This window comes from Mustelus asterias, chromosome 17 (genome assembly GCF_964213995.1).
Source record: "Mustelus asterias chromosome 17, sMusAst1.hap1.1, whole genome shotgun sequence".
Classification (NCBI taxonomy): Eukaryota; Metazoa; Chordata; class Chondrichthyes; order Carcharhiniformes; family Triakidae; genus Mustelus; species Mustelus asterias.
The window spans coordinates 29,170,884-29,197,868 of NC_135817.1; the positions used below are offsets into that span (position 1 = coordinate 29,170,884).

The 26,985-nt window shown below is 42.9% G+C and overlaps 1 protein-coding gene across 1 annotated transcript in view; it reads right to left on the reverse strand.

The window, feature by feature from the left end:
* drd3 (dopamine receptor D3) overlaps positions 1–26,985 on the reverse strand; it is a 44,702-nt gene that overhangs the window by 8,055 nt on the left and 9,662 nt on the right. Inside the window, exons 2-4 of the mRNA XM_078231980.1 lie at positions 10,302–10,411; positions 5,401–5,537; positions 2,172–2,356 (exon numbers count right to left, since the gene is read on the reverse strand). Of these exons, the coding sequence (XP_078088106.1) occupies positions 2,172–2,356; positions 5,401–5,537; positions 10,302–10,411 (432 nt within the window). The remainder of the gene's footprint in view (positions 1–2,171; positions 2,357–5,400; positions 5,538–10,301; positions 10,412–26,985) is intronic.

Here is a 26,985-nt window from a genome sequence, read left to right on the forward strand (position 1 = left end):
GTTTGGGATGTGAGCACAGAAATGAGGATTATACTCCCACCTACTATGTAGTAGCACTGCATTGTTAGAGGCCACATTCTTCAATGCAAATTTTTTCTTTAAAGGACCACCTACATCTTCTGATGTAGGTGGTGGATATTATAATTCCCTGAAACGAGTTAAAGAAGATCTATGAGTTTCCAAAGATCTGAGGGTTGACCTGGTTTCCTGGGAAATATTTCTCCCTTAACCCACAACAAAAGAAGTGATTAATTGGTCATTGCAGTTCAAGATGAATTTAGGAGTCATTTCTGAAATGTAGTAAGTCTTTAAGTCAATGAATGAATTTTTTTTTAGACAGCAGCAATCTCAAAAGCTTTATTTTGCAAATTGCCCGCACTCTGTCAATTCACTGATCTTCAGTCTCATCACTACACTCTTGTGTAAATCAAGGATTCAGCCACTTTCTGGTCCAGCTAATTTTTAGCATGTGTCTACAGCATCCTCACATAAATGTCTTCTGTTTTTATGATACTTCAAAGTCCAATTTATACGCTCATAAAATGTGTTGGCTAGCCACAAGGAAGTCATTATTCAATTATTATTACCAGTTTAATTTTATGGTCGGAAAGAAACTATTATTAAATATCTTTTTTGCAGTTAATATCCTTTGTACAATTTGTTTCTTAGCCTTCCGGTGTTATTAGATTACCTGCGTAAATAATTTTGAAGCTTTTTGATCTATTTATGTATTGTTTATGTGTGATCACAACTCATTCTTCACACTCATTATTGATCTGCCTTTTTGAATTTTCCATTTTAAGTAACCATTGTAATATTTCTGTATATCTGCAGTCAGAGCCATACAGTCTAACCATAGATATATTACCAATTATTTTGAACTTCATTTCCATTGCTGATTACTGTTCTCACACCCTCTCTCATCTTTACAAGAACACAGAAGGCAATCTGCAGAATGCACACCTAAATCTTCATTATCAATGTCACATTAACAAACTATAATTTTAACCTTTTTGCCCCTTAGCTATAATGGGGGCTTTCATTGCTGCAATGGTTGCTGGGGGACTAACATCATCTAAATGGTTAAAAACTATAGATAACCCTGCCAAAATGATAGTATAAACTCAAATTTCTTGGGTTAGTATACTTGCATAATTACCTATAGATCCAGGTGAAATTTAGGCAAGTGTAAAGAGCATACTATTGGTGTGACCATTAATATATTTGTCAGTAAACTTTAAAAGGACGGTGACAATTAAAGGGAATGTCCCAATTGGTTGATAAGCAATTGGAAAAGACTTCTGAAAAGTTTAAAAAGTAGCTTAGCCCATTATCTTGCATGAAGGAGGCAGTGGTTTAAGAAGTGACAGACAAATATTAAGGAAAAGAAAGTCCTATGTGTAAGTGATTGTCTAATCCAGACCAGACAGCCATTAACATTGATGGCTGTTAATGTCGAGTGGTGTTTACCACTTCATTGCAGTCTCGGCCTTTTGGCTAAGATCAAGTAGTATCGACATGCTGTGCTTGGTTGAAGTCATTAGGTTACATTTTAGCTTCATTTGAAGCAATTTTTAAGCCTTTTGGCTCAGATGCAAATGAGATCAAGCCTTGGAGGAGGAGCTATGCCTACTCCAATCAGCTTGGATCATGTAGATCAAGCCCAAGACAGGAAGTGAGAGCCCTGTCTTGTCAGCTTGGATCGGGAATGTCTCAACTTGTTGAGACTCTGAATTGGACTCGATTTGATTGAATTGGAATAAAAATACAAAAAACAATTTCCATAAATTCACCTCCAGCTGCCTACATGGAGATGGAGGAGGCTTGGGGCCACAGCTCGTTGATACGGTCATTCAGGGTGCTAGCCCTATGGTATATGACAGCAATAGAATCCTTACAGTGGATGTTACAGCAGTGCATCGCTGCTGATTCAGATCCAGTGAGAACAATCACCCTTAGCCATTGCCAGTTAGTTGCAAAGATATCCCTCAATTTGACACTTCTTACAGTGCAGCTTCTTCAGCTGGGGTTTGAGAGACAACCCCAGTGGAGTTCTATGCCACTCCATAATCATTGACAAAATGTTGAGTGCCTATGTTATGCCTCAAACGTTAAAGAATGCAAAGAACAAAATCCACAATTAAATTACAAGCTCTTTTCATCTGAATTACCTGGGCACTCTCTGGAGCCATGGTAACGCTGTTTTGCCTAGAAGTGATGCGTTTCCTTCTCTTTTTAAGTACAACATAAATACGTACATAAACCAACAAGGTAACAAAAAAAGGCAAGTAGAAGGACACGATGGACGAATACACAACAAAATCTGGATTGGATATAGAACACAATCTGGGGTCATCTGCAAATTGAATATTGATAGAAAATCAGAAGTTTCATTAATTCATGAAATATGTTATTTTCGAATCTAGCATGGACGCATCTGTTAAAGTTACTGACAAACAATTCCCAACAATGCAATTAGAAAGTTACTACCCAAAAGGGGTCAATTTTATAGTATTTCATATTCAAAACCAGGAAACTATTCTTCTCTACTAATGTTTTTGTGATGTGATGCAAATATTTGCCAAATTAACTGTGACATATGTGACCAGTGATCTCTGCTGTTCTTAATTAGCACGGAATCAGTGTCAATGTATGCTGTAACCACAGTAAATACCAACTTTTCAGCCAATACAAATTCTGTGGAGCATAAAAACTGGCTAAATTACTTAAGTACTGTAAAATAAGTACTGTAAAATTCCATATATCTATCCAAAAATTGATCTGACCACATTATAGATTGATTAACCCATGTGACACAGCCAAACAATACATGGAAGTGTTTATTATTGCATGTTTTAATCAAACCTTTGTACAATTGAAATTTAGCAACCCAATGAAATATAGAAAAATAATTGTGTTTATAACCCATTTTATGTCAACATGTCTGAAGTACTTTAGAAGAATTTTTGACTGGTTTTAAATGCAGCAGCCATTTTTCACCTGCTGCTTTCACTCAAAAATTGCCATGAGATAAAGAACTAATTAACATGTCCCTTTTAGTGATATTGGTCAAGGGATTGATATTGGTTCATCAACAGAATGACTCCTCGCTCTTCAAACAGTTCACCCAACTAAGAAACTGAATGAGGCAAATGGGATCTCAGCTTAACTTTACCATCTCCTCAAAGAAGTTATTCAATAGAAGTTTTTATTATTTATTTTAATGTTTTGGTTGATTATTTTTCAAATTGATGTGTGCTCATAAAACATGTTAAATTTCGAGTGGTCCTCCCATGGAATACTTGTTTTTAACCATACAATTATACGAATGGGAAAAGAACAGCATTTCGCATTTTCTTGAAGTACATTCTTCAATTACCTTTACAAAACCACGTACCTTCCTGGTGGTTATATTCATGGAGCAACCATGAGACTGAGGCCCTGGTTTGACTTAATGCAGCCAGTGCTATACATGCTGCTATAAAGTCATTTTCATTACCCGGGGAGGGTACGCACAAGATTGGAGATTCCAACCTAGGATGTGAATGACCTAGTGCTCCCAAAACACCTCTATTCAAACACCTCGGTTTGGGTATTTACTGGGATGGGATTTCCAAAAAGGTGAATTTACACTCCAGAAGAGGTCATAGCAAAGGAGCAGGCAGATTATCTGTTGGTAAAGGTAGTGATTAGGGGGGAGAGAGGTAGGAACAATATAGCTTCAAGGGTCAGGGTGGAGGATTGAAGAGAGAGGGAAGGCAGAGATGAGGATTGATGATCATGTGGGAGGTCAGTATCGCAGTGATGGGGTGGAGTCAGAAACTGGTGAGCTTGGTGAGCTGGGTGGGAGGGGGGCGGAGAGGGTCATTATGGAGGTGCAGTCAATCAAACCACATTGGGGGGGCGGGGGGTTGGGGGGAGCGGGGGAGTTTGTGGGGGGTGGGGGCGGGAGGGGGGGGGTTGGCAGGGGCTGAGGGGGTGGGTTGGCGGGGGCGGGGGGGTTGGGGGGGGCAGGGGCAAGCACTCCTTCTCCTCCTGGCTCACAAGTAGTGCTGAAAAGGCTCTTCCACACATACATCCTCACCGACATTCATCTGCCAGGTTTCCCAAGGCCTGGAGTGTCAGCCGATTAGGATTAAAGCAGGATCAATGATAGTCGCTGAGGTGCACAACCTCATCAAATTATTTAAAGGATCGGTGTGGTTTGATTGACTGCACCCCCATCATGACCCTCCCACATCCTCCCCCACTCCCTATTAAATTTAGAAATGAGTCGTTTCAAGGTGGGTTAGGCTGGATTTGAGATTTTTAATAGTTTTGAACACCCTACCCTGTACCAAGCCAGCAAGATTTAAAGGGCTGAATAATGGGGCCAAACCCGAAAGCCTTCAACCCAGGACACAGTACATAGGCCTCAAACACAGGACAATCCTTTAAAATAAGGAAACCTGACCCAAAACCGCCCATTCTTGGGAGTTAAAATTTCCTCATTTATTTCAACCTTTCTGACTATACCAGTGTGTCTGAAGCTTTAAGTCAATTGCAATATGTCAGGAATTGAAATTCATAGCCCCTTTGCCTGTTTGCCCTGGTTGCTGTTTATCTCTCCTTTGTTTCCCAACCTGACTGGTTCCTGTTACTCTTCCTATTTTAATAGACCCAGTGGAAGTGATCTCTGTTTTCTTTCTCTCAGAAAGATCACCTCAATGCTGCGACCTCCATTACTATTCCTCCTACTCACCACTGCACCCCTCCCCCAGAAACCCTGTCACCCAGATCTTGTTAAGAGATATAACACTTGGTAAATTTTTAAAATAACAAAATTAGTTTTCCATTTCAGAAAATTCTGCATTCCTGTAAACAATACCTCTCTTAGCCTCCCCTTCCTCGTGCAGAGAACACAGGAGGTTCAAAGGTTTATTCTTGCTACGTGAGCTTCTTGGCAAATTTTATTTTTCCCATTAATCTTGAGAAGTTTTGTACGTGTTAAGCTGAAATAAAACAAAGCCTGGAAAGTTGCCAATGTTCCTATGAAATTCTTTCGTCTGGCATTGTAATTTAGGATTGAGAATGCTTATTTAAAATTCCACTGAAATAGCAGATAAAGAAACGTTGATTAAGCATTCATCAGTTACCATTGACAACGCTTATTTCCAGACTTAGGTGTTTTCATTGATTAAATAAAGAAGCATGAGGCTGTCTTTCAATTCAGTGCTATGCACAATCTTGTGCCTAGTGTATACAATCTAATCACTCTTCCAGTGGACGTTTCATTATAGTCATGTCTGAGTGAAGACCATTATTGAGCAAGTTGGACTGTGTGTCTGAACTGAGGCCCCTTTAATCATTTCTAATGCTTTTCAAATGTGAAAAAATTATTTCATTAAATTTCTTTTGTACCTGTTGTGTTGAAACCGAACAGGAGAGGACACGACACTGCAAACGATAGTATCCACACTGCACTGATCATTATAGTCACTCTCCTCTTGGAGCCGTAATTTGTGTTATATAGGATTGGCATCACCACAGCAGTGTACCTTAAAGCAAGAGAAAACAAGATTTTACCGCAGACTATAGAAACGATTGCAACATAGGCAAAGAAATACAAACCTTCAGTCTTCTTGTTCTTTAGTGATCATTTGCTAACGAGAATAATTTTCCACATGGGAAATTCTGTGTCATTGGTCATGGGTTTTGTGGGTCCTTGCGTGGCTGATGAACTCGATCCTAGAGCCAGAAACTTGGCAGGTGTTGTGCAGGAGGTGAAATTGGTCCTTCAACTCGAGATCGCTGGTATTCCTTTCTAAGTCTCTTTTTTTTGGACCTCCTCTTGCCGTTAGGTGTCCTTGAAGAATTGTGTCACTTCAATCAGGAGATTCCTCCAGGTATTTGAGCAAAGGTCTTCCAGGTGTTGACATCTTTGTTGTATTTCTTGAAGCAAGCCTTCAGGGTGTCTTTGAAGCACTTCCTTTGTCCTCCTCATGTTCATGTGCCTTCCTTGAGCTGGGCGAAGAAGATTTGCTTTGGCAGTCGGGACTCTGGCATCCTACGCACACGGCCGGCCCAGCAGAGTTGGGTTTGGATGATCGTGGCCTCAGTGCTGGTGTTCTTGGTCCTGCAAGGATGCTGATGTTAGTACGTCTGTCCTCCCAGCTGATGCAGTGAATCCATTTCAGGCAGCATTGATGGTACCTCTCCAGAGCCGTATAGAAGAATTTGGAGGATGACTGCCTTGTACCCAAAGATTTTAGTATCAGCATGGATGTCACGGTCATCGGAGATTCTCATCCTTAGGCATCTGAATATGATGTTGGATCTCAGTGTCAATATCAGCCTTAGATAAGAGGTGACTTCCCAGGTAGGGGAAACATTCCATGTTTGGGAAGGTTTCTCCATTGATTATGATGGAGGGAGAGAACGGATCTATCGGGGAGGATTGGGAAAGAACTTGAGTCTTCCTAAGGTTGAGGCTAAGACCAATTCTTTGGTATGCTTCTGGTGTCAAGCATGGCTTGGAGATTCTCTTCTGAGAGAGCGGAGATGGCAATGTCACCTGTATACTTTCCACAAGCAAAGTCAATGTTGTTTTCTTCTTGGATTTCAACCAGTTGAGGTTGAAAAGTTTTCCATCCATCCTATCGACAATGTCCACTCCGTTGGGCAGCTTATTCTTGACAAAACGAAGAATGTTGGCACTGAAGATGGAGAAAAGGGTGGGGCAATGGCACATCCTTGTTTGATTCCAGTCTTGACCTCAACGGTTTCTGTCATATTTCCATCGCCAACATCTTGATGTGGAGGAGTCAGACAATGTTGATGAATTTCTCTGGACAGCCAGCCTTTGACAGGGTCATCTATCGCACTTCCATATCGTCTTGAGTCAAAAGCCTTGGTCAGATTGATGAAGGCAATGTAGTAGAGTGGGTGATGTTGCTCCTGGCATTTGCCTTGAAGTTATCGAGCAGTGAAAATCATGACCGCTGTTCCATGGTTTGGTCGGAGGCCACACTGCCTTTCTGGAAGGATATCTTCAGAGTCTGGGAGAAGGCGGCTAGCAAGGATTTGGGTGATGAGCTTCCCGGTGATGGAGAGTAGGGAGATTCCTCGGTAGTTCCCACAGTCTGTTTTCTCTCCTCTCTTGAAGATGGGGACAATGATGGCATCCCTGAGGCTGTCCCAAATTTCAGGAACAGCTGATGGAGATGACAGGTGATCCCTTCTCCTCCAAGTTTGAAAATCCAATCCACCCCTGCAGCTTTTCCATTCTCACTGTGTTTAATGGCGGCTTCTACTTCATCCATGCTTGGTGGGAATCCAAGCTCATCTTTGATGGGGAGCTGGGGGATTGCCTCAAACACTCCCTCACCTATGATTATATCATTGTTTAGGAATTCTTTGAAGTGTTCTCTCCATCGAAGGCTGATATTTGCTCTGTTTCTCGAGGGTTCCGTCCTTACTCTGCACCAGCTTGAGGCCTAGGGTGTTGGGTCCATATATTGTCTTGCTGGCACTGAAGAAGCCCAGATTTTGTACTTGTCGGTGAGGAGTTGCAGCTCCTTCACTTTCTCAGTTCACCATTGGTTCTTGGTTTCTTTCGTTCTTCTTTGTATCTCCACCTTTGCTGTTTGCTGAGTTCTCCACTTTGCATTGCTGGTTGTCTTGTTTTGCCAGGCACAGAGAGCTTTCCTCCTCTTGTCGATGAGGTCTTGGTTGTTCTCATCGAAGCAGTCTTGGTGTTTCCTGGTCTTGTAGCCGCTGGTTTCTTCACAGCTTGAGATGATGGCTGTCTTCATATTTTTCCAATTTTCTTCCATTCCATTAGAAGGGGTGCCTTGGAGATTCTGGCGAAGACATTGTTGGAAGTTCACTTGCATGTTGGGCTCTTGAAACTGATCGATGTTGATCTTTTCTTGAGCTGTTTCTTCATCTTCAGTGGTTTCTGGTGGAATTTGATGAACATGGAGGAACGGAAGAGCCGGTGCTCTGTCCAGCAGTCATCTTCACTGGTCATCGCTTTGGTGATGAGATCATCCATTTGGTCTCAGGATCAGTGCTTTGATCATGGATGCCTCAAGGAAGTCTTGACCTTGCTTTTTTGACGGAATAGTGTGTTAGTGATGACAAGCTGGTATTTTGCGCATTTGATGAGCGTGAGAAACCCATTCAAGTTGCAGTTCCCCTCTCCTTCCTTTCCAATGTTTCCTTTCCAGAGTTGGGAATCCTTTCCAACCCTTGCATTTCACTCCCCAAGGAGGATGAACTTATCTTCCTTAGGAATGTTGGTGAATATGGTGCCTGGTGTGCAGTAGAAACCTTCTTTGGACTTATCATTGGCATCAAAGGTTGGGGTGTAAGAACTCATGATCGTTGCCTGCTGGTTCTTGGCAAGTTGTAGACTGAGGGTCATGAGGTGATCATTGATGCCTGCCCATCATTGTATTAAGTCCTTCCCATGCTTTCCTTGGATTACCTGTGCAAAACCTAAGTTCTACTTTATTTTTAAAATCAATTTTTGTTTTCCTCATTTTGAACTTGCTTTTTTCTTGCCAATATCAGTTTCACCTTTAAGAAATGCCAACTTCCTCTCATTCAGACACTTTTAAAAAATCCCTTGACACCCAAGGTTTATTTTTTGGAAATACCTTCACTGTTTTGTATCAATAACTTAAAAACAGGATATGTGATATTAAAGTGTCTGTCAACTCATGTGTGTCATCACACCAATCAAAAAACACTCGCGGTAAGCGACATCAAAATAGTCCATGATCTCTTAACCACACCTGAACTATCTTCAGGACAGGTCCTTCACATTTCACATGCTGTATGTTGGTAGAAGATGGATAACATTATGATCCAACTTCTCAGAAGATGGTCTACACGCTACCTTCTATGGCTTCACTGTATTGCCATTGCATTGGTCCAGAATGTGAGCTGAACCAGTGGGACAGGTGACATACTGCTGCAGATATGTCACTTGGGAAGATATGCCAAGAGGGAAAGAGTATTGAAATGCCCAAGTACAAACACAAGCTGGTCGGCCAATTACAAAAGTACACCATTAAACCTATTCACAATTCTTTCTTTATTGTTTGCTCCAGGCACATAAACCAGTATAACAATAATGACCAGTATAATAAAACCGTCTGTTGATTGCAAAGGGTTACCACCATACCTGTCAGGAATCAAACAGTTTTGTTTCTCTGGTGACTCTTTTCCTATTACCTGACTTTACTCTTTCAAGTTAAAATTCTGACTATGTGCCCAGGGTATCATCACAGATTGTAACAATCCTGTTAGTACCAAAACTCTAACAGGTTTGTCAAATATTATTTCTCTTTTGTAAAACTATGTTGACTCTGTCTGACCGTACTATGATTTTCTAAGTGCACTGTTGATACTTCTTTAATAATAGAGTCGAGCATTTTCCCAATGACTGATGTCAGACTAACTGACCAGTGCGTCCCTGTTTTCACTCTCCCTCCGATCTTGAATAGAGCCTGCCACGTATGCTAAACTCCAATCTGCTGGGACTGTTCTAGAATCCAGGCATTTTGGAAAAACAGGTGCGAAACACACGGGGGGAAATGCGTGGGAAATCCCGCCCATATAGTGCATCCGATATCTGTTCAGCTAACTCTTAAGGCACAGTGGTTAGCACCACTGCCTCACAGCATCAGAGACCCAGGTTCAATTCAGGCTTTGGGTAACTGTCTGTGGAGTTTGCACATTCTCCCCGTGTCTGCGTGTGTTTCCTCCGGGTGCTCCAGTTTCCTCCCACTGTCCAAAGATGTGTGGTTTGGTTGATTGGCCATGTTAAATTGTCCTTTCGTGTCAGGGGGCTAGCAAGGTAAATATGTGGGGTTACGGGGATTGGGTGGGATCGTTGTTGGTGCAGGCGCAATGGGCTGAATGGCCCCCTTCTGCACTGTAGTGATTCTACGATTAAAGAATGTCATGATGTAGGCCATTAGATCCTGGGGCATTTATCACTTTTTATTCCCATTATTTTCTCGACTAATTTTTCTCGGTTGATATTAATGTTTTTAGTTCTTATTAGCCTCTTGCTTATCCCCTATTTGTGATACCCGTGTGTATCTTGTATCTTCTAATATGAGTACAGGTACTTTACTGTGAAGATTGGCACTTTACATCAGAATTGAGGAAAAGTTGAAGCTATTCAATAAATCAATGATTGCAACACTAAAGAGTCATCACACATAGATTATCATTTTTAATGTTGAAAACAGAGTTCTTATTCCTGACATCTAAAACACTTTAAAATATATTAGGGGTTGACTAACCTATCAATACTGATTGCACAAAGGTTCAGAATACTTGCTGTGCACATCATGACATCCAGCGTCACAAAGATGTTGCAGCTTGTTCGACCAAATCTCCAATCTCCGACCACCTGTGGGAGACAATGTTCACTTGTAATTTCTTAACAAAGGTTTTGGTAAGGTATCAATAAAAGCATCTAAAATAAAGAGAAGGTTATCAAAAGTGAATGAAATAGTACAAGCACATGGCAGACTTATATCTGTGCTCATAATTGCTGTGTTGACCGTTTCTGGTACTGACTTTCCTCCATGCTGTTGATAATATGTGAATGAAATGTAAAAGCATGGTCTTCAGAAGAATGAGCCACACAACTGAAGGACATGTACATAGTCGCGTTCTTCTTCTCCTCTGTGCATAGCAGTATGAGACAAGCCAATGCCCATTATTTTTACATTCAGCAGATTGTACCCTTGCTTTATTTGTCACAAGTAGCTTTACATTAACACTTCAATGAAATTCCCCCAGTCGCCACACTCCCCGGCACCTGTTCGGGTCAATGCACCTAACCAGCACATCTTTTGGACTGTGGGAGGAAACCGGAGCACCCGGAGGAAACCCACGCAGACACGAGGAGAACATGCAGACTCCACACAGACAGTGACCCAAGCCGGGAATCGAACCCGTGTCCCTGGTGCTGTGAGGCAGCAGTGCTAATCACTGTGCCACCGTGCCGCCCCGTCCAAAGATGTGCGGGTTAGGTTGATTGGCCATGCTAAAATTGCCCTCAGTGTCCTGGGATGCATAGGTTAGAGGGATTAGTGGGTAAATATGTAGGGATATGGGGGTAGGGCCTGGGTGGGATTGTGGTTGGTGCAGACTCGATGGGCCGAATGGCCTCTTTCTGTACTGTAGGGTTTCTAAGATTCTAAGATATTTCTACAACGAAGTCCATTTCCATGAGGACAACTCAAGAGTTTGACTCACAAATTTCCTAAGAGAACTGGCAGCTGCGATGGAGGTTTTCCACTCCACTCACATTGGACTACCGGAGGCAGCCAGAAACTAGAAATCTCTTCTTCATTGGCCAGGATTCCTTGTTGTGACACTTAACCCCTAATCTGCTGACTCAGAGACCAGAATGCTCCCACCAGACTGTTAGAATGTAACCAATGATAACACTGGAGCTGTTGTAGTGTGACCAATGGTAACATGCTGCGAGGGTCAGCTGACCCAGTAAACTATGCAACCAATGACAAAATTATGTGGTGGTCAACTGACCAACGGACTCACTATAAATAAGAAGCTGCTGGGGTTTGTGGGAGCTTGGAATGGCCTGGGGTGAGGTCTCAAGTGGTGGAGTAATGAAGTTCCTTTAGTAAACCTTTTTCTTTGATTTATCAGTTGGAGTAAATCTTGTTTTATTTTATTGCCTGCATCTGAAGAGTTCCTTCTAGTGGGTCAACATGGGCCAAGGCTCACTGTATTGCTATAGTTGTAATATAAACAACATGTCAGTTCAAGTGGATTCCTGACCTGCTCCAGGATTTGAAGTCCAGATTCCAGGTTGATGTTTAGTATAGGCCTGAGGAAATGCGGCAGAGTCAGGTGTTGTCTGTTGGATGAGAGGTTAAACTCATGACCTTCTACTTATTCATCCACTCCCTAAATCTTTCCACCTCTCTACCTCTTTTCCTTCAAAAGTGTACATCAAAAAATTTACCTCCTTGATCAAGCTTCTTCTATCTGCCTTCAGTGCCTCTTCCAGGTGGTCAATATGGAGGAGCACTAATTTGTCAGCTGAAAGAGGGTGGTAGGTGGTAATCAGCAGGAGGTTTCCTTGCCTGTGACTGATCTGCATGCTATGAGATTTCATGGGATTCAATATCAGTGTTTAGGTCTCCCAGGACCATGCCCTCCCAATTGTATTCTGCTGTGCTGTCACCTCTGCTGGATCTGCCAGTGAGACAGGACATAGTGAGGGATGGTAGTGGTGGAGTCTGGGACATTGGTTGAGTGAGGTGATTTTGTGAGAATACATAAGAACATAAGAAATAGGAGCAGGAGTAGGCCATCTAGCCCCTTGAGCCTGCCCCACCATTCAATAAGATCATGGCTGATCTGAAGTGAATCAATTCCACTTACTCGCCTGCTCCCCATAACCCTTAATTCCCTTACCGATCAGAAATCCATCTATCCGTGACTTAAACATATTCAACGAGGTAGCCTCCACCACTTCAGTGGGCAGAGAATTCCAGAGATTTACCACCCTCTGAGAGAAGAAGTTCCTCCTCAACTCTGTCCTCAACTGACCCCCCTTTATTTTGAGACTGTGCCCTCTAGTTCTGGTTTCCTTTCTAAGTGGAAAGAATCTCTCCACTTCTACCCTATCCAGCCCCTTCATTACCTTATATGCCTCTATAAGATCACCCCTCAGCCTTCTGAACTCCAACGAGTACAAACCTAATCTGCTCAATCTCTCCTCATAATCTACACCCCTCATCTCCGGTATCAACCTGGTGAACCTTCTCTGCACTCCCTCCAAGGCCAATATATTCTTTCGCAAGTAAGGGGACCAAAACTGCACACAGTATTCCAGCTGTGGCCTCACCAATGCCCTGTACAGATGCAGCAAGACTTCTCTGCTTTTATATTCTATCCCCCTCGCGATAAATGCCAACATCCCATTTGCCTTCTTGATCACCTGTTGCACTTGCAGACAGAGTTTTTGCGACTCATGCACAAGGACCCCCAGGTCCCTTTGCACAGTAGCATGTTGTAATTTTTTTCCATTTAAATAATAATCCAATTTGCTATTATTTCTTCCAAAGTGAATAACCTCACATTTGCCAACGTTATACTCCATCTGCCAGATCCTCGCCCACTCACTCAGCCTATTCAAATCTCTCTGCAGACCTTCCGCTACCTCCACGCAATTCACTTTCCCACTTATCTTCGTGTCGTCAGCAAACTTTGTTACCCTACACTCAGTCCCCTCCTCCAGATCATCTATGTAAATAGTAAACAGTTGAGGCCCCAGTACCGATCCCTGCGGCACGCCACTAGTCACCATCTGCCAACCAGAAAAGCACCCATTTATTCCAACTCTCTGCTTCCTGACTGCTCTCCACATTTTATTACAAGCTCCTGGATATTATAGAGGAGCTATTTGCATGTAGGGTCATCTGGGCTGGCTGCACTTTTGTCATTGCAGAATCCAAAGCCTAGGTTAAAAGGGCAGTTTACAGAAGATGCCTGGGATAACCACTTGACATGAGAGTAATCAGTCATGGAGTGGTCTTTGGGTAGGATGTTGAAGGTGAGAACATTAGACTCAATTAAGATACCATTAGTGGGTACAGGAGCATTGAAAATGTATTTCTTTGGATGGATAGGCCTCACAAATGTACCTTATTTCTGTAATCTGGTAACTCTTGAGACTGTGTGGCACCAGTTGCTTAATAATACGACAACTGGTCACAGTAATAGAGTGTATAAGAAATGTTGATACAGAAATTGTATCTCGGCTGAGTTATATTTGGTGAAATTGTAACCTTGGCTGTTAAATCATTCAGCAAAAACAACATAAGTACCCAAAAGAGGTTATAAGGAGTGGTTGTTAAATTACACTGCAACACAGACTTATTAATTAACCTTGAGTTTATAGTACTTCATTCACTTAGGAACATTAGAAAACATACTGTACTAACAAGCTGTTATTTAAGTATGTCTGCACCATGTTATGACAATATATTGCCAATGTATATTTATCATGATATTCAACTTGCAGAAATACAGTGACCCTCTTTCAGTCGTATTTAACTTAACATGACAAAACATAGAATTTTTTAGTATGGAATACATAATATACAATCATAGGAATATCAATATTCAACCATTTCTTTTGGTTAGATCCACAACAGAACTTTAAATCCCAATCCCTGTCCTTAATCTGTATCTTTGACTATTTTTCCTCTTGAAGTATTTATTTAATACCCTCTTCCATGGCTGATTCAGCTTCAACGGGTGCTTGTGGTAATGCATTCTGTACACTAAGAACTCATTGTATGAAAAAATGTCTTTTTTATCCTTCCAGTACTAATCCCAGGTTTATAATCGCTTTATTGCTGATTCAACTACCAATGGGAATAAGCTTTTTCTATTTAACTTCTTAAACCCTTGTCCACTTTAAGCACTTCAATTCAATCCTTCCTTAACCTTCTCCGTTCCAGTCAATGGAGCCTACGGTTAAACCTTTCTAATCAGTAATAAGGCAGCATAAATTTTAAAGTTAGAATGAGAAGTATAAAAAGGAGACGGGAAGGGACTTTTCAACAAATCATTAGAATATAGAATAGAGTAATACAAATGGCCTTTGGAGTTTAGTCAACCATAGCATTTAAGAGTGAATGAGACAAATACTTAAGGAAAAATATTCAAAAATATAGAGCAAGGGAATGGAATGAAAATATCAAGAAAGTCCAAAGATGTGCGGGTTAGGTTGATTGGCCATGCTAAAAATTGCCCTTAGTGTCCTGAAATGCGTAGGTTAGAGGGACTAGTGGGTAAATATGTAGGAATATGGGGGGGATTGTGGTCGGTGCAGACTCGGTGGGCCGAATGGCCTCTTTCTGTACTGAAGGGTTTCTATGGTTTCTATGATCAGGAAAAGCTAAAAGCTCCCATTATGTTTCCTGCTGCTTTTCATTAACTTACTGAGTTGGTAGTTGTATGTCTTCTTATCATAGTCATGAAAATTAGGGGACTTCTGGAAATGCGGAAGATGAAATCTGCCACTGTACTATCTGATTGGACACATATCCTCAGATTGTAACCCAGATCATGCTATGCACGTGACACTGTTGATGCTGCAAATATTTATTCTTTTGAGGAGTCTTGTTTCAGTTCACTGACCTAGTTTTGTCTGTTCCGGTGTAGAGTCCCGTGGTCTTAGTTTAACGTCCATTCTGTTCTTCAGGATATTGTTCAAAGCATTTTCTGGTGTGACAAGGATCATCCGAATTATGCCAGCTGATTGTTTCAAATCTAATTCAGGATGCTATCAGATGTTGTCTTTCACAGGTCACTACCGTAAATGGTGGTTCTACATGTCTTGGACAGCCACAGTTCTGAATATCTACTGCACACATTCGCTAAAAGAACACTGATAGCTGGCTTGTTGTTTCAACTTTCTCTTTCCAAGTTTTTTTTATTTGTTCATGGGACATGGGCATCGCTGGCTGGGCCAGCTTTCCTTGTCATTCCCTAATTGCCCTTGAATGGAGTAGCGTACTCGGCCATTTCAGAGGGCTTTATTTAAGAGTCAACCACATTGCTGTGGATCTGGAGTAACATATAGGCCAGACCAGGTAAGGACAACAGATTTCCTTCCTTTAAGGACATCAGTGAACCAGGTGGGTTTTTACAACAATCGATGATGGTTTCACCATTAGACTTTTAATTCCAGAGTTTTAGTGAATTCAAATTTCACCATCTGCAGAGGTGGAATTTGAGCCTGGGTCCCCAGAACATTGCCCTGAGACTTTGGATTAGTCCAGTGACAATAGCACGCAGCCACCATCTACCCTTATTTTCAAGTTTTCAGGATGATTTACCTTGATAAAGCAAAGAAAATCATTTCTGTAGTGCCATTTCCAGTTTGTTGATGCTTTCATCTCATCCAAGGAAAAAATAAATTAACTACTTAGTGATCCTATTTAGCCATAATTCTGTTTGAGCAATTTAAATATTTAGGCCTTGAAATTTAGACACTTAGATCAGGGATGAGCAATTTTTATCACTTGAAGTCATTTTTTTAAAAAAAACTTTGAAAGAAAACTGTTGGAAGCCACAACAGGAAATGTGGCTTTTCTAAACCAAATATGTAGCAAATTGTCAGGAGTTCCTGGTAGATTGCACAATTTACATTTATAACTAAAACACATGCATTCAATTTATGCTTCAATGAAAAAACAAAATTATAATCCCAGCATTTTTTTAATTCTTCCTTTGTAAGTCCAGCATATGCATGTACAGGTTTTTGGTATCAATCAGCATGAATTATGTATCAGTGCGCTTGAAAAGAAAATGTAAAAATGGTGAACTACTTTAATTTAATGGAAAAAAACAGCATGTTTCCTCTTTGAATGGAAATGTAATAAGAAATTTACATATGAAAATGAAAGGATGATATTTTTGCCTATTTAACACTCCCCTCCCCCCGCTTCTCCCTCACCCCCAAAAGGGGGAGTGGGGTGGGGGGGAGGAGTGGGTTCAAGGTGGTGGCGCAGGTGGCGGGAGGGTGAAATTGCTTGGATAGGATTCCTTCTGGGATACCGCCCGGCCCGACCTGGAAGCGTGGAGTGGGCAGGGCCTTGAACAGGAAGCCTTGCCACCATTAAGGCCCTTGAGTGGCCATTTAAGGGCCTTTTCCACCCGGCCACAATTTTCAGGCTGCCGGGCGCAGGATAACTGAGTGTTATCCTGTCGAAAAATGCCCTATCCTTAATCGCGGGTGGGGTGGGGTGCTTCAATTGGAAGCCCCCTTCTGACTCTCCGCTCATCCTGAAGAATGGAATGGACATTAAACTAAGAACATGAGACTGGGCACCTCTGGACTTACCACCCACCCCCCATCCCCTCAGTCTATTCCACAATTACCCACTCGCTCTGCAGGGCGGCACTTCCTTCCAAGTGGGGACGGAAGACCGGCATGCTGTCAACCAATACTCATTTGAGCGTAAAAACGGTAGTGGGCCTGCTGGAGTTGGTAGATTGCATTCCCCGCCAACTCTCTCTTTGGTTGGGATTCAGCCCCCGCCATCCACAAAATTCAGGCCTTTGGGTTTTATAACAAACCTTATGATAAATAGAATCTTTTTTCACTCTAATTTATCAGTAAAGCTGTGCTGGCTTAAAGCAGCCCACTGCAGCAGAAAACATAGCAACTAGGCCCACTTAATCATGGGAGAGGTCCCATGTCCGTCTTTTGGTGGCAGCAAAGCCTCCTCTGGCTGAGTCAGAAGGCGGAAGGGGCTGATGCAGAATTCCCGGCTCGCTGCACTGGGATGTCAATTTGTCTCATTAATGAGCCAGATGACACCTATCATCCTTGAGCCCATTGCAATTTAGTGATGGCTCAGGGATTAAATGGCTTTTCCAGATTCTTGATAGGCATCCAACAAAACCGGTTGAGTTTGCCACTTGTTGAAGACAAATGGCACCAGCAACTTCGCACTTTTGAGCTACTGTTCCAAACCAACTCAGAATATTTTGGCTCGATCAGAGCTTCTAATGTGAAGGTTACGCATACTCAACTGCCTGTTCCTCCACATGGGACAGCACGGTGGCACAATGGTTAGCACTGCTGCCTCACAGCTCCATGGACCTGGGTTCGATTCCTGGCTTGGGTCACTGTCTGTGAAGAGTTTGCACATTCTTCCTGTGTCTGTGTTGGTTTCCTCCGGTGCTCAAGTTTCCTCCCACAGTTCAAAGATGTGCGGGTTAGGTGGATTGGCCATGCTAAAATGCCCCTTAGTGTCCCGAGATGGGTAGGTTTGAGGGATTCATGGGGTAAATATGTGGGGCTGCGGGGATAAGTCCGAGGTGGGATTGTTGTCGGTGCAGACTCGATGGGCCAAATGGCATTCTTCTGCGCTGTAGGGATTCTATGATATGTGTGTGCCATCTCTCAAAGCAGCAGATACAGAGAGAATAAGGGATGACTATCATGCAAATTAAACCTGAAGCTATAGAACATAGAACATAGAACATTACAGCGCAGAACAGGCCCTTCGGCCCACGATGTTGCACCGACCAGTTAAAAAAAAACTGTGACCCTCCAACCTAAACCAATTTCTTTTCGTCCATGAACCTATCTACGGATCTCTTAAACGCCCCCAAACTAGGCGCATTTACTACTGATGCTGGCAGGGCATTCCAATCCCTCACCACCCTCTGGGTAAAGAACCTACCCCTGACATCGGTTCTATAACTACCCCCCCTCAATTTAAAGCCATGCCCCCTCGTGCTGGATTTCTCCATCAGAGGAAAAAGGCTATCACTATCCACCCTATCTAAACCTCTAATCATCTTATATGTTTCAATAAGATCCCCTCTTAGCCGCCGCCTTTCCAGCGAAAACAATCCCAAATCCCTCAGCCTCTCCTCATAGGATCTCCCCTCCATACCAGGCAACATCCTGGTAAACCTCCTCTGCACCCTCTCCAAAGCCTCCACATCCTTCCTGTAATGTGGGGACCAGAACTGCACACAGTACTCCAAGTGCGGCCGCACCAGAGTTGTGTACAGTTGCAACATAACGCTACGACTCCTAAATTCAATCCCCCTACCAATAAACGCCAAGACACCATATGCCTTCTTAACAACCTTATCTACTTGATTCCCAACTTTCAGGGATCTATGCACACATACACCTAGATCCCTCTGCTCCTCCACACTATTCAAAGTCCTCCCGTTAGCCCTATACTCAACACATCTGTTATTCCTACCAAAGTGAATTACCTCACACTTCTCCGCATTAAACTCCATCCGCCACCTCTCGGCCCAACTTTGCAACCTGTCTAAGTCTTCCTGCAAACTACGACACCCTTCCTCACTGTCTACCACACCACCGACTTTGGTGTCATCAGCAAATTTGCTAATCCACCCAACTATACCCTCATCCAGATCATTAATAAATATTACAAACAGCAGTGGCCCCAAAACAGATCCCTGAGGTACACCACTTGTAACCGCACTCCATGATGAATAATTACTATCAACCACCACCCTCTGTTTCCTATCCGCTAGCCAATTCCTGATCCAATTTCCTAGATCACCCCCAATCCCATACATCTGCATTTTCTGCAGAAGCCTACCATGGTGAACCTTATCAAACGCCTTACTAAAATCCATATATACCACGTCCACTGCCTTGCCCCCATCCACCTCCTTGGTCACTTTCTCAAAAAACTCAATAAGGTTAGTAAGGCACGACCTACCTGCCACAAAACCATGCTGACTATCACCTATCAATTCATTACTCTCCAAATAACTATAAATCCTATCCCTTATAATTTTTTCCAACATCTTGCCGACAACAGAAGTGAGACTCACCGGTCTATAATTCCCGGGGAAGTCTCTGTTCCCCTTCTTAAACAATGGGACAACATTCGCTAACCTCCAATCTTCTGGTACTATACCAGAGGCCAACGACGACCTGAAGATCAGAGCCAGAGGCTCTGCAATCACTTCTCTTGCCTCCCAGAGAATCCTTGGATAAATCCCATCCGGACCAGGGGATTTATCTATTTTCAGACCCTCCAGAATATCCTGCACATCCTCCTTATCAACTGTAATACTGTCTATTCTACTCCCCTGCAACCCAGTGTCCTCCTCAGCTATATTCATGTCCCCTTGCGTGAACACCGAAGAGAAATATTGGTTCAATGCTTCACCAATCTCCTCCGGTTCCACACATAACATCCCTCTGCCATCTATAACTGGCCCTAAACTTGCCCTAACCAACCTTCTGTTCTTGACATACCTATAGAACGCCTTAGGATTCTCTTTAACCCTATCCGCCAAAGTCTTCTCATGTCCCCTTTTAGCCCTTCTAAGCTCGCTCTTCAACTCCCTCTTAGCCAATCTAAAGCTTTCTAGTGCACTACCCGAGTGCTCACGTCTCATCCGAACATAAGCCTCCTTTTTCTTTTTAACCAACAAAGAAACTTTTTTGGTGCACCACGGTTCCCTAGCCCTACCAATTCCTCCTTGCCTGACAGGGACATACCTATCACAGACTCGCAGTAGCTGCTCCTTGAAAAAACTCCACATGTCGGACGTTCCCAGTCCCTGTAATCTCCTAGTCCAACCTATGTTTCCTAATTCTCTCCTAATAGCCTCATAATTACCCTTCCCCCAGCTAAAACCACTGGCCCGAGGTTCATGCCTATCCCTTTCCATCACTAAGGTGAACGTAACCGAATTGTGGTCACTATCACCAAAATGCACACCAACTTCCAAGTCTAGCACCTGGTCTGGCTCATTTCCCAGCACCAGATCCAATATAGCCTCACCTCTAGTTGGCCTGTCTACATACTGAGTCAAAAAACCTTCCTGCACGCTTTGAACAAAAACTGACCCCTCTAACGAGCTAGAGCTATAACAATTCCAGTCAATATTAGTCAAGTTAAAATCCCCCATAACAATTGCCCTATTACTTTCACTCCTAAGCAGGATTGACTCCGCAATCCTTTCCTCAACCTCTCTAGAACTTTTAGGAGGTCTATAAAAGACTCCCAACAGGGTGACCTCTCCTCTCCTATTTCTAATCTCCGCCCATACTACCTCAACAGATAAGTCCTCATCAAACCTCCTCTCTGACACTGTGATACAATCTCTGACCAATAATGCTACCCCTCCCCCTCTTCTACCTCCTTCCCTACTTCGACTAAAACATTTGAACCCCGGGACCTGCAGCATCCATTCCTGCCCCTGCTCTATCCATGTCTCTGAAATAGCCACAACATCGAAGTCCCAGGTACTGATCCACGCTGCAAGTTCACCCACTTTATTGCGAATACTCCTGGCATTGAAGTATACACATTTCAAACCCTGCTCCACCCCACCTCTGCAATGCCGTGCATTGCAGTCCCCATCCATGCATCCCTCACTTTCAGCCCCACTACTCAGGATCCCTCCCCCCCCCCGAATCAGTTTAAACCTCCCTGCATGGCCTTAGCAAATTTACCCCCCAGGATATTGGTCCCCTTCTGATTAAGGTGTAGACCATCCTTCTCATAGAGGTCACACCTTCCCCAGTACGAGCCCCAATTGCTTAAGTACCTGAACCCCTCCCTCCTGCACCATCCCCTCAGCCATGAATTCAAACCTTCCCTCTCCCTATTCCTCTCTAAACTATCCCGTGATCAACATCATAGAATACGTGATTTGTCAGAACTCCAGTCAGGTGAATCAGTATGGATTCTTCACCAGAATCGCAAAGGCGAAGTTTTGGGAAAAAACAATACATCAGTGATCTTATCCTGCAGTGACTAAAACCAGAATGGTGAGAAGAAACAGAAACATACTCTTGATCTACCAGAATATGACCATCGATGCAATGGACAAACTACTCCGATGATCAGGAACACAATCTGAACAGCAAGCCAATAGTTTCTGGGGATTCACATACTGTTCTACAGAGTTTGAGAGAGAAGGAGAACATGAATCCTATGAGAGAACAGAGAATGAGGTTGGGGAGATTGGGATCATAGGGACACATTTCTATGAATCAGGCATGAAACAGAGACTTCATGGGAGATGTGGGATCATGTAAATAGTATATTTAATAAAGTTAGAAATTTTGAGGGAAATGTAGTGTAAAAGGGTTAATGTTAAATATGTAAATCGACAGTCTGCAGGATCAGTGATCTAAGATCACCTGACAACAGAACATGCTGACATAGTTCTATGTGAAGCATTGTACTAATTTGGTACTGTACATAGTTAGTAGAATGTTTAAGAAAAGTTGAAGTTGACTAACAGCCTTGCTTCTAGCAGTATCTATAAATCCTCCCCGTGCACAATCTCATCTGAACAATAGAATCATAGCATAGAATCCCCCCAGTAAAAGGAGGCCATTCGGCCCATCAAGTCTGCACCAACCACAATCCCACCCAGGCCCTATCCCCGTAACCCCATGTATTTACCTTTTTAATCCCCTGATGCTAAGGGGCAATTTAGCATGGCCAGTCCAGCTAACCTGCACATCTTTGGACATCTAAGTGATAACAGACTATGCCTTGCTCTTCTGTAACCCCCACTCTGTGACCCCTATCCCACCATCACTCATTTTGGATTGGGGTCCTCTGGTGGTCCTGAGCCTCTGTTCAGTCACTGTTCCTGCTGGCGGCATTGAGAATCTGTTGGCCTCTGACCAATAGTTCTTGGTGGACAGGTCTTCTGCTACCAAGGATTTCAATCACGGGAAAGGCCTGAAGGTGGTCACTTAAGTGCCTGAAAGGCCCTTCATTCAATCAATTATACCCCCAACCCATGGAACTGATGGGTGCTCCCAGATAAATCTCTGATCAGTAGATGAGACCTCCACCAGCCAGACAGAATCTGCACAATGCCTTTAAGAGAAACTTTAACTTAAACTGAGTAGAATTAAGACATTTGTTTTGGATATTGATTCTGCTGATTAAAAAGGATTCGAATAGCACATTTAGGAAACCTATCGCCTCAGCTATATTAGAAACAGTGATTGAAACTCTGTCCCTAGAACCAAAGGCATTACCTACAACCATGGTATAATGATACCATTGAATAGGTTTGTTTCCAGTACAATGATGATTTTCATTAAAAAAACCCATTTGAAACCATAAAGTGCAATTTTATGATTAGCCTTTTATTACCCTTTTATATAGAAACATGGCTCTTTCTTTTCTTAACTTTTTTTAAGGCTCTTTTCATGAATGGGTGATCCATCTGGAAAAGTCAGAACTGCAAATGAGTCTGATTCCAGGAATGGTGGAAGAGGAGACTGAGCCTGAATTCTCAAGAGTTTAGACGAATGAGAGGTGATCTTGTTGAGGGGTGCAAAATCCTTACAGGAATCGACAGGTTAGATGCAGAAAGGATGTTTCCTCTAGATGGGGGAGTGGGGGTGGGGCTGGGGTCTAGAACCAGGGCACACAATCTCAGGATAAGGGGATGGCCGTTTAGGATGAGATGAGGAGGAATTTCTTCACTCCGAATGTTGTGAATCTTTGGAATTCTCTATCTCAGACAGCTCTGGAGGCTTAGTCATTGAGTATATTTAAGACAGAGAGTGATAGAGTAAGGCATCAAGTGTATGAGGATAGTGCAGAAAAATGGCTTAGAAGTTCAGCCAGGATCTCATTGAATGGCATAGTGGGCTTGAGGGGCAGAATGGCCTACACCTTCTATACAATGGTCCTATGTTCCTGTGAGATGTTAAAAAACCGTTCATGGCTCTGGAGATGGATGTTGCCAATCCTTGACTTAGATTCATATAATGCAGCACAGAGGGAGACCATTGGCCTATCTTGCCTATGCCGATTCTTTAAAAGATCTATCCAATGAGTCCTACTCCCCAACCATTTCCACATAGTCATAGAAACCCTATAGTACAGAAAGAGGCCATTTGGCCCATTGAGTCTGCACCGAACACAAACCCACCCAGGCCCTACCCCCATATTTACCCACTAATCCCTCTAACCTACGCATCTCAGAACACTAATTTTTTTTTAGCATGGCCAATCAACCTAACCTGCACATCTTTGGACTGTGGGAGGAAACCGGAGCACCCGGAGGAAACCCATGCAGACACGAGGAGAATGTGCAAACTCCACACAGACAGTGACCCCTGGGAATCGAACCCAGGTCCCTGGAGCTGTGAAGCAGCAGTGCTAACCACTGTGCTACCGTGCCGCCCATATGCATATGTTAACTCCATTTTCAGCACTTTGTTTTTATTTCAGATCTCCAGCATTCACAGTATTTTGCTTTTGTTTGAATGTTGAAGGTGGAGATGGAATGCTGTTTTATCAGACTGCTTTGTCCTGGATGGTGTTGATCTTCTTGAGTGTTGTTGGATCTGCACTCACCCAAGAAGGTGGAGAGTATTCCATCACACGCCTGATTTGTGCCTTGTCAATGGTGGGCAGGGAGTCAGGAGATGAGTTACTCACCATAGAATTCATAGCATCTGATCTGCTCTGGTAGCCACAGTATTTGTATGGCTAGTCCAGTTAATCTTCTGGTCAATGGTAACCCCAGGATGGTGGGGGATTTAGTGATGATGGTTCCATTGAATGTCAAGAAGAGATGGTTTGGTTCTCTCTTGTTGGCGACAGTCATTGCCTGGCACTTGTGTGGCACAAATGTTACTTGTCACTGATCAGCCCAGTTATGAATGTTGTCCAGGTTTTACTACACATGAACCCGGGCTGCTTCATCATCTGGGGAGTCAAACTGATCACTATGCAATCATCAGTGAACAACCCCACTTTTCGCTTTGTGTTAGAGGGAAAGTCATTGATGAAGCAGCAGAAAATGGTTGGGCCAAGGCCCTCCCTTGAGGAATTCCTGCAGTGATGTCCTTGGATGAAGATGATTGACCTCCAACCACCAGAACCATCTTCCTTCGTGCTAGTGGAGAGTTTCCCCCTGATTCCCATCAACTTAAATTTTGTTCAGACTCCTTGATGCCATACTCAATCAAATGTTGTCTTATTGTTGAGTGCAGCCACTCTCACCTCACCTCTGGAATTCAACTCTTTTGTCCATGTTTGGACCAAGGTTGTAATGAGATCAGGAGCTGAGTGGCCCTCATGAAACCCAAACTGAGCAGGTTATTGTTGTGTAAGTGCTGCTTGTTTGCACCGTCGACGACACCTTTTATCTTTTCTCTGATGTTTGAGAGTAGACTGATGGGGTGGTATTTGGCTGGACTGAATGTCCTGCTTTTGGTGAATGGGTATATCTGAGCAATTTCAAGCCAATGCCTCAATTAATAGAGCAGAAAAAGGAACTGGATGGGGAAGCTAGTAAGCATTCATATATCTGAATTTTCACACACTAATTCCAAAGGCTCATCTAAAGTTTCTAGTTTCTGGTGCTGGGCTGATTATTACTTTATCTATCCTGCTTTCACAATCATTATTTGTCAATGGTTGTGGACAACTCAATCCGCTAATATAAAATGGAATGAAATATGAATGGGTCTTGCTTTTAACCTTTATGCGTTCATGATCCTCCTTGGTGCAATTGATTTGGCATTAACATTACAATTCCTTCAGCATTTCCCCTTCAGTTTACAATCTTGGGGACAGGTTCACTTTACAATCATACACACTCAATTATCATTGTGGCCTTTTTCCTTGTTATGTTTGTACTCTAATCCTCTTAACTAGTTGTTAAGAGAGTCACAAAGAAGGAAGTTATGGTAGTTCATGGTTGAAGGGAATAAGATGAAAGAAGGAATGTCAGAGAGAACCCCAGGCATTGGATCTGCATCAATTGCAGCTGTTATCGACTATGGGTGGGATTTCCAGCCGCGCTCGCTTCCAAGACTGGAAAATCCTGCCTCAGGTCAATGGACCTTTGCATGGACTGCCCCTCGCTGGCAACGATTCTCATGGTGGGCGAGTCGGGAAAATTCTACCCTATGTTGATCTCAACAGACCCGGTTAAGATCGAAACCAATTGCTGCCATCAGCCAGCAGGATTGTAGTGGGAGTTATGTATACGGCCGTGGTAGCAACCATTAATAGAATTCATAAATGCATGAGATTAGTAAAGCATGTGGCAAAGGCAGGATGATCATAATAAAGGATTTCAACTTTCATACAGCTTGGAACAAGTAGGTTTGCAGATGTTAAAAAGGTAGTGATTTACAAAGTATGCTGGGATAATTTTCTGTAACATTATGGGCCAGGAAAATAAAATGGCCACCGTAGCCGAGGTGTGGAAGTCCTGCCCACATTTCTGCCTCTGGCTATTTGCAGTGCTGTGGAGATGCCGGCGTTGGACTGGGGTGAACACAGTAAGAAGTCTCACAACACCAGGTTAAAGTCCAACAGGTTTATTTGGTAGCAAATACCATAAGCTTTCGGAGCACTGCTCCTTCGTCAGATGGAGTGGAAATGTGCTCTCAAACAGGGCAGACATAAAATCAAGTTGCAGAATACTGATTAGAATGCGAATCCCTGGCTGGCTTTAGGGATTCGCATTCTAATCAGTATTCTGCAACTTGATTTTGTGTCTGTGCCCTGTTTGAGAGCACATTTCCACTCCATGTGACGAAGGAGCAGTGCTCCGAAAGCTTATGGTATTTGCTACCAAATAAACCTGTTGGACTTTAACCTGGTGTTGTAAGACTTCTTACTATTTGCAGTGCTGCAGGAGAATGGGCATGCTGGGAATCCTGCATATTGCTTACTAGAAGTTGCCAACACATTTCTCAAAGTGGGCATTTCCGAACTATTGTCATTTGCAGTGAGGCAGTGAGACATTTTGGAGGCCTTTCTAAATCACTTCTAGTGAGTGACAACATGTGGAAATGTGAAGCATCAATTAGAAGTGGGAACAGTTTATCAAGTGTGTAAAATAGTGTTGCCCTCTTTACAGTTCTTTGTGAAATGCAGTAGTCTGAGTTATATCTATGTTCACTAAAGTGAGTGCTGTGATTGGAAAAGGTAAGTGATCTTTAAATAAATTGGTTCTAAGGTTGTTACTTCTGACAGCTGGTAAGCTGTCAAGTGAAAGAACACCATTGTTAAAGTAGAAAAATCTTTGGATGCATTAGGATAGAGTACCAACTAGATAGAGTGTTATTCTGCATTGTGAAATCCTGACAGTATAAACTGGTGTCAGATCCATAATTGATTGCTTACACTTTCCCATAGAATCTCTGCAGTGTAGAATGAGGCCATTCAGTCCATTGCGTCTGCATTGACCCTCCAAAAGAGCACTCTACCCATGCCCACACTGTATGCTTGTAACCCTGTGCATTGATCGTGGCCAATCCACCTAACCTGCACATCTTTTGGACTGTGGAAGGAAATAGGGGTGCCCGAAGGAAATCCATGCAGACACGGAGAATGTGCAAACTCCACATAGACCATCATCTAGGTCAGAATCAAACTCAGGTCCCTGGCACCATGAGGAATCCAT